The sequence below is a fragment of the Sminthopsis crassicaudata genome, chromosome 1, assembly GCF_048593235.1.
Source record: "Sminthopsis crassicaudata isolate SCR6 chromosome 1, ASM4859323v1, whole genome shotgun sequence".
NCBI lineage: Eukaryota > Metazoa > Chordata > Mammalia > Dasyuromorphia > Dasyuridae > Sminthopsis > Sminthopsis crassicaudata.
Genome location: NC_133617.1, coordinates 46736546 through 46751891, shown reverse-complemented (window position 1 = coordinate 46751891; position 15346 = coordinate 46736546). Strand labels below are relative to the sequence as shown.

At 42.1% G+C, this 15346-nt stretch overlaps 1 protein-coding gene across 7 annotated transcripts in view; it reads right to left on the bottom strand.

Annotated features, from left to right (window-relative positions):
* The window catches only part of EVI5L (ecotropic viral integration site 5 like), a 60987-nt gene extending 46074 nt beyond the window's left edge, over window positions 1–14913 (bottom strand). For 6 of the 7 annotated variants that reach the window (XR_012488057.1, XM_074300974.1, XM_074300953.1 and 3 more), the window contains exons 1-4: window positions 14809–14913; window positions 8960–9091; window positions 7038–7290; window positions 6261–6450 (exon numbers count right to left, since the gene is read on the bottom strand). Coding sequence is in view for 5 of the 7 variants with exons in the window: in XM_074300974.1 (XP_074157075.1) it covers window positions 6261–6450; window positions 7038–7207 (360 nt within the window). In the remaining 2 variants the exon portion in view is untranslated. Of the gene's footprint in view, window positions 1–6260; window positions 6451–7037; window positions 7291–8959; window positions 9092–14808 lie in introns of those variants that run through there. The other variant, XM_074301005.1, reaches the window with a different exon arrangement.
* Between the last annotated feature and the right edge of the window lie 433 nt (window positions 14914–15346).

Sequence of the window (15346 nt, the reverse complement as noted above, 5' to 3'; positions counted from 1 at the left end):
GGGCTTTAAATAAGAAGCAGGGCATTTTTTACTTTAAGAGGCAGCAGGAAACCACTGAAGATTCTTGAGCAGAAAAGTAGTATTGTCAGATAGTGTTCTATGAAAAATATTTGGGCAACTGTGTGAATGGATTAGAGAAGGAAAAAACTGAAAGCCAAGAATTCAAATGAGTCTGACTAAGAGGCCTGCACTGGGGTGAAGGGTGTTTTGAGTACTGAGAAAGGGACGTAGAAAAGTTATGTTGGAAAGGCAGAATTGGCAATATTTGGACAATTAATTGAATTGGGAGTGGGGGAGTGAAAAACAGTGAGAAATGAAGAATGATGGAGCCCTTTACAAAAAGAAGTTTAATGGAAAGGTGGGCTTAAGACTTCCAATTGGGAAATATTCACTAGGTAGCTGGTGATATGGAATGTTCAGGAAAACTGTTAAGAGTTAGACAGACAAATCTAGAATAAATAAAGTCACAGAACCTGATGAAAGCACAAGAAGTTGTAAAGAGAAATGAAAGAGGGCTCAGGACAGAGCCCTAAAATAGCCATGGTTAGACACTGAGACAGGGACAATGATCCAGCAAAGCAGAGTGAGAGGGAGGAAAACCAGGAGCAGAGAGTATCACAAAAACTTAGAAGAGAGAAAGAATCTAGTGGAGAGGAAAGTCTTACATTCTGGTAGACAGAATATTAGAGAGGTCAAAAAGGATGGGGACTTAAAAAAAAAAAAAAGGACGTTAGTTTTTGTGATGAAGAAATTGTTATAATCTTTAAATAGCAATTTTAGGTAAGAGATAAAGTTGGAAGGAACTTTGCAAGGAAATAAGTGAAAGATGAGAAAATTGAATCACCAAGTGTAAAGCAGCCTATCACAATGTAAAGAGTTGGGTTCAAATCCCCACTGACATGACAGCTGTGTGATCCTGTCCAAGCTATTTAACCAAGCCCTCGAAGGGCTCTGGACACCTTCCTTAAGGCTAGAAGTTACTGAGAGGGTGTCAACCTACATTGGTAGATGAAGTTTTCTCACCTGGGTTTTGCTTATATCAATGAAATTGGATCACATGCCCCTTTTGCCTACCCCTTTGACAATGGCAGGATTAAGAGATGTGGAGTTAATGACTTGAGAAGATAGAGGAGTCACATAATAGCTTTTCAAGGATAGAGGAGACATGAGAATATTTGTCAGCAGTAGGGAGAGGGGAAAGTTTGAAGATTATGAAACAAAGGAAACGGATAATCACTCATTTCTCCTACCTTTTCTCTTCTTCCAATAGCTCTCTACTATGTTTCTAAATCTCTTGCAGTTCTAAGCCCCAGAATCTTAGAGCTGAAAGGGATCTCATAGGACAGTTAGTCTAAAACATACCTCTAGAAAAATCCTGTGTATAATATCCCTGCCAAAAAGTCATTGAGCTTTGCCTTAAGGAGCTCCCAGATTTCCAAGGCAGCCCATACTCCATTCTCCATGAACAATACCATACTAGAAGATGTTTCCTTTGATCTGAACACATGTTCTTCCACTGCTACATTCTAGTTATGTATCTTTAGTTCAGTTGTTTTTCAGTCATGTTAGACTCTTCATGATTTGGGGGATTTTCTTGGCAAAAGTATTGGAGTAGTTTGCCAATCCCTTCTTCAGTTTTACAGGTAAGGAAACTGAGGTAAACAGATTTAAATTTAGACTTGCTCCAGGTCACACAGGATTTGAACTCAGGTTTTTCTGACTCTAGGCTTAGTGATTTAATCATTATTTCTAACTAGTTGCCCTAGTTATGTATCTACTAAAATGTAAAGACTAGCCACATTCTGTTTATCATAGAATTTTTTCCAGTGTCCAGTACAGTTAAAGAGAATAGGCATTTAATAAATTTGTATTGAATAAGTAAAAATCTTTCCCAAGCCACTAAGTCTTGAGGATTCTTATTTTTGTGTTTATTATATTTATATTTAATATTTGTGTTTATTTTTTAAATTTTTTATATATTTGTGTTTAAATTTCAAGTTCACCTTATGTATTATCCACATCCTATAGATATGCAAATATCTGAAGTTGTAAGCACTATCTGATTATCTCTTAAGAATAAATAAGATGGGGCAACTAGGTGGCACAGTGGATAGAGCACCAGCCCTGAATTCAGGAGGACCCCAGTTCAAATCTAGTCTCAGACACTTAACACTTCCTAGCTGTGTGACCCTGGGCAAGTCACTTAACCCCAGCCTCAGGGGAAAAAAATGATAATAATAAATAAAATTGCTAAAAAAAAACAAAAAAAAAATAAATAAGATGCCTGCATCCTTTACAGATATTCTTAATAGTGTTTAGTTTTCAATTATTTCTATTAATTCTTCTCTTTCTGCCTCTAATTAATTTAAAGCCTTCTTGATCAGCTTACCAAGCATGTCCTTCTTAATTTTCATAACTTGGCCTCCATCTTCAGGCAAGCATCCATCATTCTGATATTGTGAGTCATGAAGCAGATAAGCAAATCTTATTTTTTGATTCTATCTACATAAACAGCTGTTCACTTTCTTTCTTTCTTTCCAAAAAGCTCCATCATTTGGTTGAAAGTAGTGGTTAAAATCTTACTCATGGCCCCTTATTTTACTGATCAGGTTTCCCAGTCCCTACAGAGGTTTCGTGGCAGCATAATTCATCCTCACACAAAACATAATGGGAATTTGCTGATAAATTCAATGAGTTTCACAAAAATTTTAGGTCCTATTGAATACACATACACTTCTCTTAAATACCTATGTCTGGAGTGCATAGTCACTTCCCTGACTACCAAACAAGGTTATAACATATCTTCTCCTTCCATGTCCAGTAAATGCTTTCCTCACACATCCTGGAACCCATATGATTTAAACTTAGGACTTCTTGACTCCAGTACGAGAGCTCTATCTACTTAGCCACCTAGCTAACTTGACTTTCCCCCCAGACCTTTTCTGAACTTCCCTATTTCTATTTAGGGCACTAAGCTAAGTTGACAAGTTAACCATCTTTCAAGTCACCTGAGTTTGCAAGCTCAATATTGTTTTTGCTGTAGTGTATAAATGCAGCTGGCTGATTAGGCACTTATAGATTCCCTTGCCTTATTCTTACAGGGTCAGATAAAAGACAAATTCCTTTCATTTGCCTTTACATTTGCCTTCATAGCCTTACTATAGTTTACCTGTTTGAATACATTCTTCCTCTACATAAACTAGGAAACTGTAGTAAAGTTCTGGCTTATTTGCTATTCCCAGAAAACAAAATTCCATTTTCTTCTTCCAAGCCTTTATGTAAACTTCTCCATCCTAGCAATGCTTTCCCTCTCAACTGTACCTCTTTAAAGCCCTAATTTCCTTTAAGGCTCAGCTCACATGTCACCTACTCAAAGCTCTTCCTGATCTCCCCAATTACTAATCTCTCTCCTTCTGACCAATCTTGCTTTGTATGTGTACATCTGTGCACATCTCATATTCCCCAAGTAGAATGAAAACACTTTTTTTTTAAACTTCATATCTCTAGTGTCTAGGCCATCATGTCCAATTTCTTTATTTTACAAAGGAACAAAACGGGGTAGAAATAAGTGAAATGACTTGCTTGAATCCCGCCACTAGTTATGTATCTGAGTCCTCTCTCTGGCTATATATATATATATCTGAGACAGGACTCAAAATTTGCTTTTCTGTCTTCAGTTCTAATGTATGACATTCCCAATGCTTCTTTTTGTGTTGTTTTAAATATGCCAATATTTAACAAGCTATGTACATGTCTAACAATGCTGTATCTACATTGAATGAAGGTTACACAAGGTTTGGGAAAACACTGACTTTTTTTTACACAGCAAAATGACAAGGGTCTACTGCTACAGTTTAAAACATATTAGTATCTTTTTTAAAACTAGGAAACTATTCTACTGCTCTTTACAGCTTTATTTTCAGTTCATAAAAAAAATTCCCTTCATATTATCTTATATGCTAGACTTTGGAGAGCCCAATCCCACAAGTCAGACAAGTCATCTCACAAATGGCCCATCAATGGAACCATGATCTTTAGATTAGGAAATGTAATTATTTTAGATGATGAAGAATGGCAAAGCAAAATGACTTAGATGGATAGGATTGGCAGGACTACATAGAGACAAATGTACTTGAGTAAGTAACAGCAGAAAAACCTGACTGAACAGTCTATAAAACATTTGGGGGTAGGGAGGGGAGTGGGAAGGAGAGGATGTAAAGGAACCAAACCCATTATTAATAGGAGTTAAGGGTGATGAGGTTAAGCCTGTGTCATTAACTTATAAAATTACAAAGCAAGGAAAGGAGAAAAACAGGTAATTTGTAACTAGTAAGCTAGTTCTAGATTTTCCTACTAGGAATTTGGATTGCAAAAACACATTGAGTGACTTTCCTAATCACTTGCTATTACACCCTATGTAGCACTTGCTACTGAGCTCTTGGCATCAAAATACAGGGAACAAAATTTTGGTCCAGAGGCAAAATGGTGATCACTGCCAGCTACCAAAACTCTTGTGATCTAGTGAAACCCAGCGTCTCTTCTGTTATTCTTTAAGTAAGCTCTGGACAAGGAGACTTGTCCCCTTAATATGAACTTATCCCCTTAATATTTCAATAACTATATTTTGATGTAACTGGTTTCCTTCATTGTTTTATGCATCTAAAAACAATGTTTTGATAATAATACATTAGACCAACATAAATATTAACAAGCCTAAGATCCAACTAATATATTCTCTTTGATGCAAGGCTCCTGCTACACTACCAGAACCTTTCAGTGAAACAAACTGACTTTGTCACTTTCCTATGAACAAAGTAGGTACATTTTGACTCTGTTTTTGTTCAGTGTCTGACTTGCAGCTTGAATGTCCTTCTTCACTTCTCCTTAATATAAGTTCTATACAATCTTCCAGATTCAAATGTAGCTTTTTCTTCTAACGCTCCAGCCAAGAGAAATCTCTCTCTCTGAACCCCATGACAATGCAGACTGCTCACTTGGCACTTAAAAGCTATTTTCTTTCTTTTTCTTGTCCTGTGATCTCATCAGTGTAGGGAACTCTTGATGAAAAACTCTTGATGGAAAACTTAAATGCCTTGCCCAGGGTCCCATGGCTAATACAAATTATAGCAGGTCTTGAATTCAGATCAATGTTGCCTCTAAGTCCAATTCTCAGTCCATACTGCCTCTCACAGCCTCATTAGGAAGTTATATTTCATTCAAAAGTAATAGAAAGCCATTGCAATGTATTGAATAGTGAGGTGAGGAATGAGCAGTGCTTTAGGAAAATAACTTTCAAAATATACAGAGAATGGATTATCTAATTAGAAAACTAATGAGGCTATGAGAGACAGTGTGGGGTAAGGTCATGGTGCTCTAAGGGGAAGAGCACTATTGCCTGGGAAAGACTTTATAGACTTCCTGCCTCAAGTCTCTCTACTCCAATCCATCCTCTGCATACCTGCCAAAGAAATTTTTCTAAAGCATATATCATTCTTCACATCACTACTCAATGTACCACAATAGCTTCCTACTACTTCTGTATCCTTTGTTTAGGTCTTTATAACCTTGCCTCTTGCTATCTTTTAATACATTATTACTCTACAAAAACGCTATGATCCAGTCATAAATAGGTTATTTGCTATTCTTCACAAAATACGCCAGTTCTTGTTAAGGTTCCTTTACACTGGCTATCCCCATGCTAGAATGATTCCCCTCATCACCTCTGACTCTTAGACCATCCCTGGCTTCCTTTAAGACACAGATCCTACAGAAGGTATTTTTAAATCCTTTCAGATGCTAATTCCTTCTCCTCTAAGATTATTTTCTATCTACTCTGAATTTATCCTGTATGTACTGATTTACATAGAATTTAAAGTCTTTGAAGGCAGGGACTATTTTTGCTTCCTTTTTTTTTGGATACTGAGTGTTTAGTACTGTGCCTGGAACAAAGCAGGTGCTTAATAAATTCTTGTTTATTACTATGTTAATTATCAATTTATCCTTATGGTATATATCCTACCTCCTTAACAATGGAAATTCTATAGGAATTATGTCTCATTTATTTCCCAGAGTGCTTAGTAGAGTCCTGCAAATAGTGGCTGGCAGTGTTTACACAATTATCATGAAGGAAAGCACAATTATAACTAGTGCAGTAAATGGACACCTTTCTTCACCCTTCACCCCCACCTCTGTTCTGATGGACTCTGCCCTGCCACTGTAGAATTGGAGGAAATGCTCATGTTGCTTCCCAGGAGCCCTACCTTGAGCAGCTTTTCTTTTTTGCGTCGCCATTCCTCCCATTCATTAACAATCCGGCCCCAGAGAATCCAAGTATCCTCTTCCAGGTGACTAAGGTTGGAAGAGGCCGAGGAGCTGGAGACCAAGGAAGAGCCGCTGTTTCGTCGAGAACCATTCATGGAACGCATCGACTTGGAGTCGGCCTCCAGAAGCCTGGGTAGGAAGGAGGGCAAAAACAGAAACAACCATTACTGCAAACCTGGTTGATTCCTCTCTCTGTCCCAGACACTGCATACCACATTCCTGGCAGTGGGTCTTGGGCCACAATATGAGTCTTTTGATCTCTACCCTTTGCCTGGGTAGGCCTATATATGTAGCTCAATGACAATGGAGTTTTAGGGGCCCTGTTCAACAGATTGGGAGTAAGGACTGTGCGAGCACTAGTAACTACTGCAAAAGCAGGATCTATAGACCCTTAACAACAGGCCAGTTCAACCCCAAACCACCTAGTTCTGTCCAATTCCCAGTTCTAAGGCTCATATTCATACTTCTATACAATTTCCCCTCGTTTCAGGACTTTCTGCCTCCTCACTTCAATTCTTGAATTCTCTTTCTTCAGGTGTCTTCCTTGAATAATTAGTTTTTAAAGACCAAGAAATGGATCCATGTAGGTCTCTGTGTAATTTCTAATATAATATAATTTACAGTTTGACTCTTTAAGAAATACTTCAAGGCTGGTAAAAATGACTGCCCTCTTTCCAGGCCTTCCTTAGGAAGCAAATGTCCTTTTCATCACTCACCGATTCTGTTCCTCTAGTTTAGCTAATAACTCCAATTCATCTGGGCTGAGGTTCTCAGAATCTGAGGTGGGGGAACAGGCAGGGCCTGAAAGGGCCTCATGGGAAGAGGAGTCAGGGCTGAGGGCTGGGCTCGCCATGCCGGGAAGGCTCAGGATCTCAGGGATGTTCATCAGAAATGGTTAGGGATGGAGGAAATTGAAGGGGAAAAGAAAAGGTTCACCAGAGGCCCAAATGAGGGAGGTTATAACTCCATCTATGGAATGAGAGAAACACAAGTTAGTTATATAAAATACTGACCACACAGTGCATTCAATAAATATTTGATATTCTCCCCTGCCTTTCAATTCAGTCTACACCAAAAAGAGTTTACCAATGACTTCTTTTAAGCCTGACACAATTAACATTATTTTCCTTTATTTATTGACCAATTAACCAATTCTATCAAGTTCACCCCACCTGCTTTGCCTTCTAGCCAAACCTTAGCCAGCATCCCTCTGATTTTCAGAACTTGACTCCTTTACATGTTCTATCACTGAAGGAGGAAAGATCAGAATGGATCCTTCGGAAATAAGGAAGGTACCCATATGACACACAGGATCATAAATTCTAAGTGAACAATAGGCAACAAAACTTGATTTTTAAATATTCAAATTGTATTCAAGTATTAAATACAACTCAACAGCATCCAAGAAACAGATATTACCCAAGCTTTAACAATACCCCACAGTATTCTATACCAACAGTGTTCTATAGTACTTAGCCAGAGTCCCACAATACACAACAGTGCTCCAGAATGCTGAAAGAATTCAGGCACAGTGCCTAAAGAATATGGGCTGTTAATGCTATGGATGTTACTGTTTCTTCATTCCTTCCTGATCACCCCTGTCCCTCTCACAATTCTCTCCCACCATCCTGTCCTCCAAACGGAGTATCTGATAGTTCTCATCTCATTTACTAGAGTGTGCTATTGGCACTGACAGAGGCAATTACCACTCATCATTAATTATGTGGCTGTTTGTTAATGGGCCAAAAAGTCAGTTTTTCCTAGCAGGGAGCCCAGGATTGATCAAAGCACTGGCAATTTGTTCTCTTGGTTATATGGGCCAAAGTCAGAAGGCTTCTGATCTCATTCCCCCACCCTGCCTCCATATCCAATGGAATTCTTGGGTCCCTGCCTTGGCACTCCTGATGAGCATCAAGGCTCTCACCTACTTAGTACCTCAGGAGCCCTATCTAACTACTTTGAAGACATTGCCTTTTCACCTCCTGCTGGGAAGTATAGATAGAATGGTCAAAATAAACTTTTTACCACATATAACATATATGTAGCACAGGGGACCAAAAATCAAGATATGGGAGGGGGCCTCAGCATGTATGGTGCTCCTCAGTCTCTTTTCAATAGATAGGCCTAGGGATCAAAGCTTTAGAGTATGTAGCCAGATCCCACAAGTCAGATACAGTTCTGGAAAATGAATTGATAGTATTGCTCCTGCTTAGCCACATTCACCATGACTGAGCTGATGGTACACTTGTCCAATATACCAGAAAGGGAATTGCTGAGAGCTATGGAGACAGGCATAGAAGCTTAGACTCCTGATTCCTTCTACATGTTTTTGCCCTTTTCTGTGGCAAGAAAAGGAATTGGTCACACTTAGATGTCTAAAACATGCTGAAGCCTCACCCATTCACCTTATAAGAAACAAGGAATAGAATTCCATTTATTCTCCCCATAGTCTCCAGATGCCATAAACAATCTGTGAAACAGTTCCCTTATCAATTTTTACGCAAAGTAAATTATCTCTGGAAATGCCCCCCGCTCACACCCTCCTTCCAGCTGACAGTCCCATGCAACCGGATCAATCTTCCTATTCTATCTACATCTTTGCCAGTTTACTGAACTTCCCATCTCAGAAACAACTTACCGATGAGTCCAAGGGAGGTGTTTTGACTCAGTGAAGATGACTTCAGCCTAACTGGGGGTTAATCATTCTTAAGATTCTGACAACGCAGTCCACTCAAGCGCTTCCTGAGAGAGTCAAAGTCTGCAGCTGGGGCTGGAAGGAATTGAATTGTGAACAGAAAATGCTGAGTCTAAAGGATTCACCCAAGAATTTGGGGGGAAGGGAGGAAAAAAGAGAGGGCAAAATTAATGCATAAGGGAGATTTCCAAACTAACTGGAATTATGGGATCACAGTAATTGCTGCCTAAATTTGTCTGAGAAGCTCAAAGCATACAACAGACCACATGTGGCTGGTAGAGAAAGAACTAGGACTCTTCTGCTCCTTTTATTCCCTTTTAAACAAGGAGGTCCATTGAGAATGAAAAGGTGGAATGAATAGGGAAGAATTGTTTCAAATACTCTTAATATCAATTCTAGGCAGAAAACCTAGGAGTACTGATTCCTTATTTTTCTCTCCCACTCCATTACATCAAATAAGGTGAGGGATAGCCTGGACTTGGGTTTCCAAAACAAAATTAGAATAGGAAATTATTGGAGATCAGCCAGGTATTTCTCACATGAATGAGCAGTTTTTGCAAGGAATCAAAGTTATTAAGCAACATCAGTTTGAGATTTGCAAACTTAAGGAGAAGACGTTCATTAGACTAGCATCAAATTTACTTCTCATCACTTCCCATAAAGTCCTTGCTGCTTCTGACCCCTTAGCAATCTTTTATTCTGCTTGGGCACAATGCCTAGGCGTTGGAAAAGTTTACATCCTAGCCCCATCCTGAAATGATATCGAAACATTCTTAGGAAAGAATTTAGGCTGCTGGTTCTTTGGCTAGATATTTCATATAAGATTTCATCCTTCTTCAAAATGAAACCTCCTTTTCAGAAATATAATCATTGTTTTCCAGATCTTTGTATATTAACATGGCAAGAAGTAAGAATCAACATTTTCCAGCCTATATATAGAAACATTTTGTTTAAATTCATACTCTCCAGCTTCTCCATCCTCCTCTTGAATTCCCTGCCTCTCTCCCTATCCTATACTATTTTCCGAATCTCCCACTTATGCCTATATAACAGGTGTTTAACTCCTTAAGACCACCGACTCCTTCCTGGTTCAAAAATTTCAAAGGCAACCACATTCTCTACTTTGTCTAATATAGCTATTGGTTATAAAGTATCAAAATACACCAGTCATTTTCTGGATTAAATTGGCTTACATCTAAAAAGAATAGTTTAATAATCCCAATAAAATGTGAAGCTTTTTTTCCCCGTCTGGGCACTACTTTTCCTAAGAAACAAAAACAAAAGTTTTCTAGTCCTCAAGACTGCAAAATTGGAGACTCTCCTCGGACTTAAACATAGACATTTCAGAATTCACTTACTGGCCAACAGGAACACTGTAACATTCCATTCGATTAACATAACCTATTCCTATTTCTATCAATTTAATTTTTCTGCTGTTACCATCCTTTATCTATTTAACTCCTATCCCTCTCACACTTTTTGGGAAAGGTACAAAAATTTCCTTTGGACTTCCAGGACCAAAGCCAGGACCACAACTTCTGACTCTTGTCATTCTCAGAGAATAGAAAGGAGTTTATAAATCACCTAATCTGAGCCTTCATTTCATAGATGGGGGAAATGTATCCAGAGAGGAGAACCTAATGATTAAAGTACTTTTTGATGTTTGGAACAACTCTGGTAGGCAGGTACTTGAGGGATAATAATCCCCATTTTACAAATAATCAAATTCACTTCAGGGAAGTGAAGTGACTTGCTGGTATGACAATCAAATATCTATTATCAGAGGTAGAAGATTTCCCCTGATTTCAAATCCAGTATAATTCCGAATATAATATCACAGCATCTCTTGGGAAAGAATTTGTCCAAGGTTACAAAACAAGAAAGTGACAGAGCTGGCACTTAAATCTATTTGAGTTGGCACTGAAAATTGCTATTTCTCATTTTAGTCAGGGCTCTCAATGTCCAGTGGATGTTCCTTGTTTAATGATAGATGCTAGGTCACGGTAAGCTATTATTTTATTTATAACTATTAATAGTAATAGTAATAACAGAAGCAACATATCTAAGGTCCTGGAGCTTAAAGAGGACTGCCATTACTAGAGTATTCCATCTGACCTGGAAAGTAGGCTTCAACCCACATTTTGCAGGTTTTCAGCCTTTGTGACCAGTTTGCTGTTGACTAGATTAATTAATTCTCTGTCACTTCAGTTTCTTTCGGAGCATGAGAGAAAGAATGAACTTGTTAAGCCATGACAGAAGCAGGGTGATGATGCAATGGTATCTAGTGAGGGTTCTTGGGTCCCTAAAAGTCCAGAACCCACAAGCAGAAAGATTCCTTTTATTTTTATGGTTTGGTTAGAAATGGAATTAAAAGAGAAGTTTTCCTCAGCGTCTATAAAAGCCTTGATGGAAGAACAATGGAGACTCATTGATCAATTCATTTCTTGAAAATTTTCAGAGGAAAGAGACACTGTTTGGTCCAAATGACACATTCTGACCATCGGACCTTTCTGTTTTCTGACTTGAGGTATGGCTCTTAGGATTCAATCTACACATCAAAAGAGAATCCCTCATATATCATGAGAGTCTAATAAAAAAAGCAAAGGCAATGTGGTGTTCCAGAGTAAGTATAATATTTAGACTTTAGAAGACTTGGTTTCAAACCCTGCTTTGCTTGGACTTGGAGCCTCAGTTTCCTAATCTGTAATAAAAAAACCCAAAAAAACAAGTGGAATTTCTCCCAGCTCTAAACCCTACGATCCTATGACACATTTTTGCCTCAGGAAAACCTAAAGTGGTCCTATTCACAAAGTAAAGACCCTTTTTTCCTCCTTCTATGGACAGCTTTTCAATTTGGTGTCATCTTGAAGATGATCCAGAATACTTGTTGAGGGAATTTCAAATCCTGTGTGAGATAATCTTTCTCAGTGACACATTCATGTTCTTAACTCATAACAATCTCTGATATTCTGAGCTCCCAATGACGGGAGTTTTCTCCCAACTCTGCCTATGAAGTTAAAGTTTCAAGCATTCTACTGATCTTAGCTCCCTATGTCATACAATGAAAAATAAAATCCCCTGGGAGGCTGTTGTGCTTTCAAGAAAGCAAATGGAGATTCGTCCTTTCTTAAGCACTACAGCTCTTTCTTATTCTCAACTAGTTCTGGATTTCTTCGAATTTTCACAAAGGACAGACTGATCTAACCCTTCAGTTACCTCTTATTCTTGCTAGTTCCAGATTTCGGATCAGCCACAAAGGGTTAACTAAGGGGGCCCCTCCTGTCCCATTAGAGTATAGCAGCAACACAGGTTTCATAAGGTTCTATTTTAGCTATCCAGCCATACACCCTGTGGGATAAGTTCTGTGATGGAATTGAAATGGTCCTCCGTCCAAACTTCTACTGATTTCTTCTACACTGAACATAGACAACCTAGAGAGGTGAAGGGACAACACATTCTTACTTTTTTTTTTTTTTTTTAAACTTCTACTATCTGGTGTCCAAAATGGTTCAGAGGATCATAGAGATTGTATTGGAAATGACCTTAAAGTCTGTCGTTTTATAGATGAGGCAAGTAAAACTTGAAAAAGTTAAAAATGACTTTTGTATAGCTCGTTGGTAGCAGAGCTGAGATGATTTGAACTCAGGTCCTCTCCTTACAAATTCAGCTTTCTTTCTACTGCACCATGGGAGGCATAAGGAAAAGGGAAGGGCAAATATTTGTGAGTTTGAACTGAAATTAGGGCAAGCTCAGCCATGGAAATTCTCAATAATTTTTTCTTCCATTTTTTAGATGCTTAGAAATGTGCAGAAAGTCATTGGCTTAGTCAGGCTCCTTCCTCTGCTGGTGCTTTGCAGCTGTTTCCATAAGAAAGCACAGAAGTCTGTTTCCCAGTCTGAAGGGCATGACCAAGGCTCTAACAGTTTGTCATTTTCACATCTGCCCCTCACCCTTCTCCAGGGGACCCCAGCTCTTCCATATGGCTGAGTTGTCTCTATATCAGCTTTCTACGCCAGTCGCTAACCCACGTGGAATTCCTCCCTCACCGCTCTCCCCCCACAGGAGCTCCCGGGAGCCCACAGGCCAGGCCAGCTGCTCTGGCCCCGTCCTCCTGTGGGAAGCAGGACCTGGGAGAGAGGCAGGATGACAGGTAATTGACCCCGCCTGGGAAGATGGGTTCGGACAGAACAGCAGGCTTTCTTGGGCTACATCTCAGTTCAGTTCAGAAGCAAGAGAGAGATGAAGTGACCTGTTCACTCATTTTTTAGCCAAGCCTTTTTAGCACATTTTTCTTTCTAAAAAAATCCCTTAACAAAGAAATGCCTGCTCCTGGCAGACTCGCCCAATCCCACTGTGCCCCAAATGCCACAACCTACTGAAGAGATCTCATTCTGACAGAACAATCCAACGGAAGGTGAGAGACTGGAGCTTCGCTATCGAGGTGCAGCCCGGGAGAGGGGGAGCAGACTAGTGCCGCCTGAAGGTCGGCATCAGCAGAAGGAGTCAGGATGCCACCGGACCAGTCTGGCCAGCCCTCGGGACTAGCGCCTCCTGCCCTCCTGCCGCTGAGCGCACGAGCTGCTTAGTGATGCACACCGGGAGGCAGGGCCTGGAGGGGGACGGTGCGGATGCTCAGGTCTCAGACTGGAAGGGAGCCCTGGATAAAACTCTGCCGCAGCGTTCCCAATCATTCAACTTTTTGCCTGGTGAAATTGGCTTGACAAGTCCCCTCTGCTCCTTGCTGCTGGACCGCCTCCTTTTCCCAAGTTTTTCTCTCTTCTCCCCCACCTGTCCAGGGCCCGGTGTCCTGTCACACCCCTTCCCTGTTCTTGTCCTCGGTCAGCCTGGAAAGTCACGGGTCTATCCTCGCCATGGCAGAGGACTTCAGGGCGGCTCGCAGTTCTCTGGGGAGGAGCAGAGGGCTCGGAGGCCCTTGATATCACAAGATTTCAGGGAGCACCGAATGGAACGCCTCCCTTTATGGATGAGAAAGGCTGCCTTACTTGGCCAAGGACACACAGGTGGTTTAAGATGCAAAGCCTGCCCTGGAGCCCGGTCTTCCCCGCTAAATCTGGCGTTCCTGCCTCGTGCTGGGAGAAGTTCGGGGAGAAGGGGGAGCTCCGGGAAGAAAGCCTGTGTGCCCAGGTCAGCCTCCCACAGCAGGGGTGCGGCGGTAGCCTCTGGGTTTCTCCCCAGCACCCCCGCCCCTCCCCCCCAGGGGCCGGAAGCCGAGCCGGCTCACTGGGATGGATGTCAGTGGCCAGACTTCGGGGTCTCGGCGCTTGGGGAGAAGAAGCGGAGGGCTGTGGGGCAACTTCCCAGAGCCTCCCCCTTCCCCTTCCGCATTTTTCAGGAGGGAGAAAGCGGGGTGGGGTGGGGGTGGAGAGAGAAAAGATCCCTGGGTTGGGGGGGCTAGAGGACATGGGTTCGAATCCCAAATCTGCCCCTGGCTCACTACGTGACCTTGGACCAGCCCCTTCCTCTTTGTGGACCTCAGTTTCCCCACTTGTCAGACGAACACCGCGGTCTGAGAGGCCCGCGATGGGATGGGGCCTGATGGAGGCGGAGGGCAGGAAGGCTGGAATGGAGAGCAAGAAAAAGAGGGAGGGGTCCTGGCCCCTCAACCGGCCGGGCGGGGAGAGGGGTTGGGCCGGGGGCCGGAGCCCGGTGCGCAGGTGCACGGTCGGCGTGGAGCCGCGGCCCGGGGTGGGGATGCTTCCTCCGCGGAGGCTCCCCAAGGAGACGCCCGCCTGCCTGCCGGCTCCCGGGAACGGGGACAGCGCGGGCCCTACCTGCGCCGCCGCCGCTGCCGCCGCCATGGTCTAGTCCTCCTTCTCCTCCTCCTCCTCTGCCACCGCCGCCGCCGCCGCCGCCGCCTTCTGTTCTCAGGCTCCGGCTCCGGCTCGGGCCGCCGCCCCCTTCCTCCCTCCCACCCGCCCCCCGACTCGTCCCGGCCCCCTCAGCCGCCCCCCGGGACCGCAGCCGCCGCCGGCACTGCCGCTGCCATTTCACCTCACTGACAGGAGCCTTTGCCCCGCCCTACGCCCCACCGAGAACCCAATCCGGGAGCTCAAAGCTTCTCAACCCCGGCCCCACAGGTAAGAGTGACTGAGAGAAGAGCCAACCAGGGGATACTCCGTGTTTACGTAAAAAACATTACGCCCCTTCGGAAAGAAGCGAATGAGAAGAAGGGAATCGCTAAAAGATAGGTATTTTTGCCTATGAAGATTTGGAGAGTAAATGAACGGCATCTAGAATAACCAATAGCGAGGAAAGAGCAAAGGAGAGGGTGTGTCCTCAAGGAGAGGCGGAGGCGCTGCGGAGGAGGCT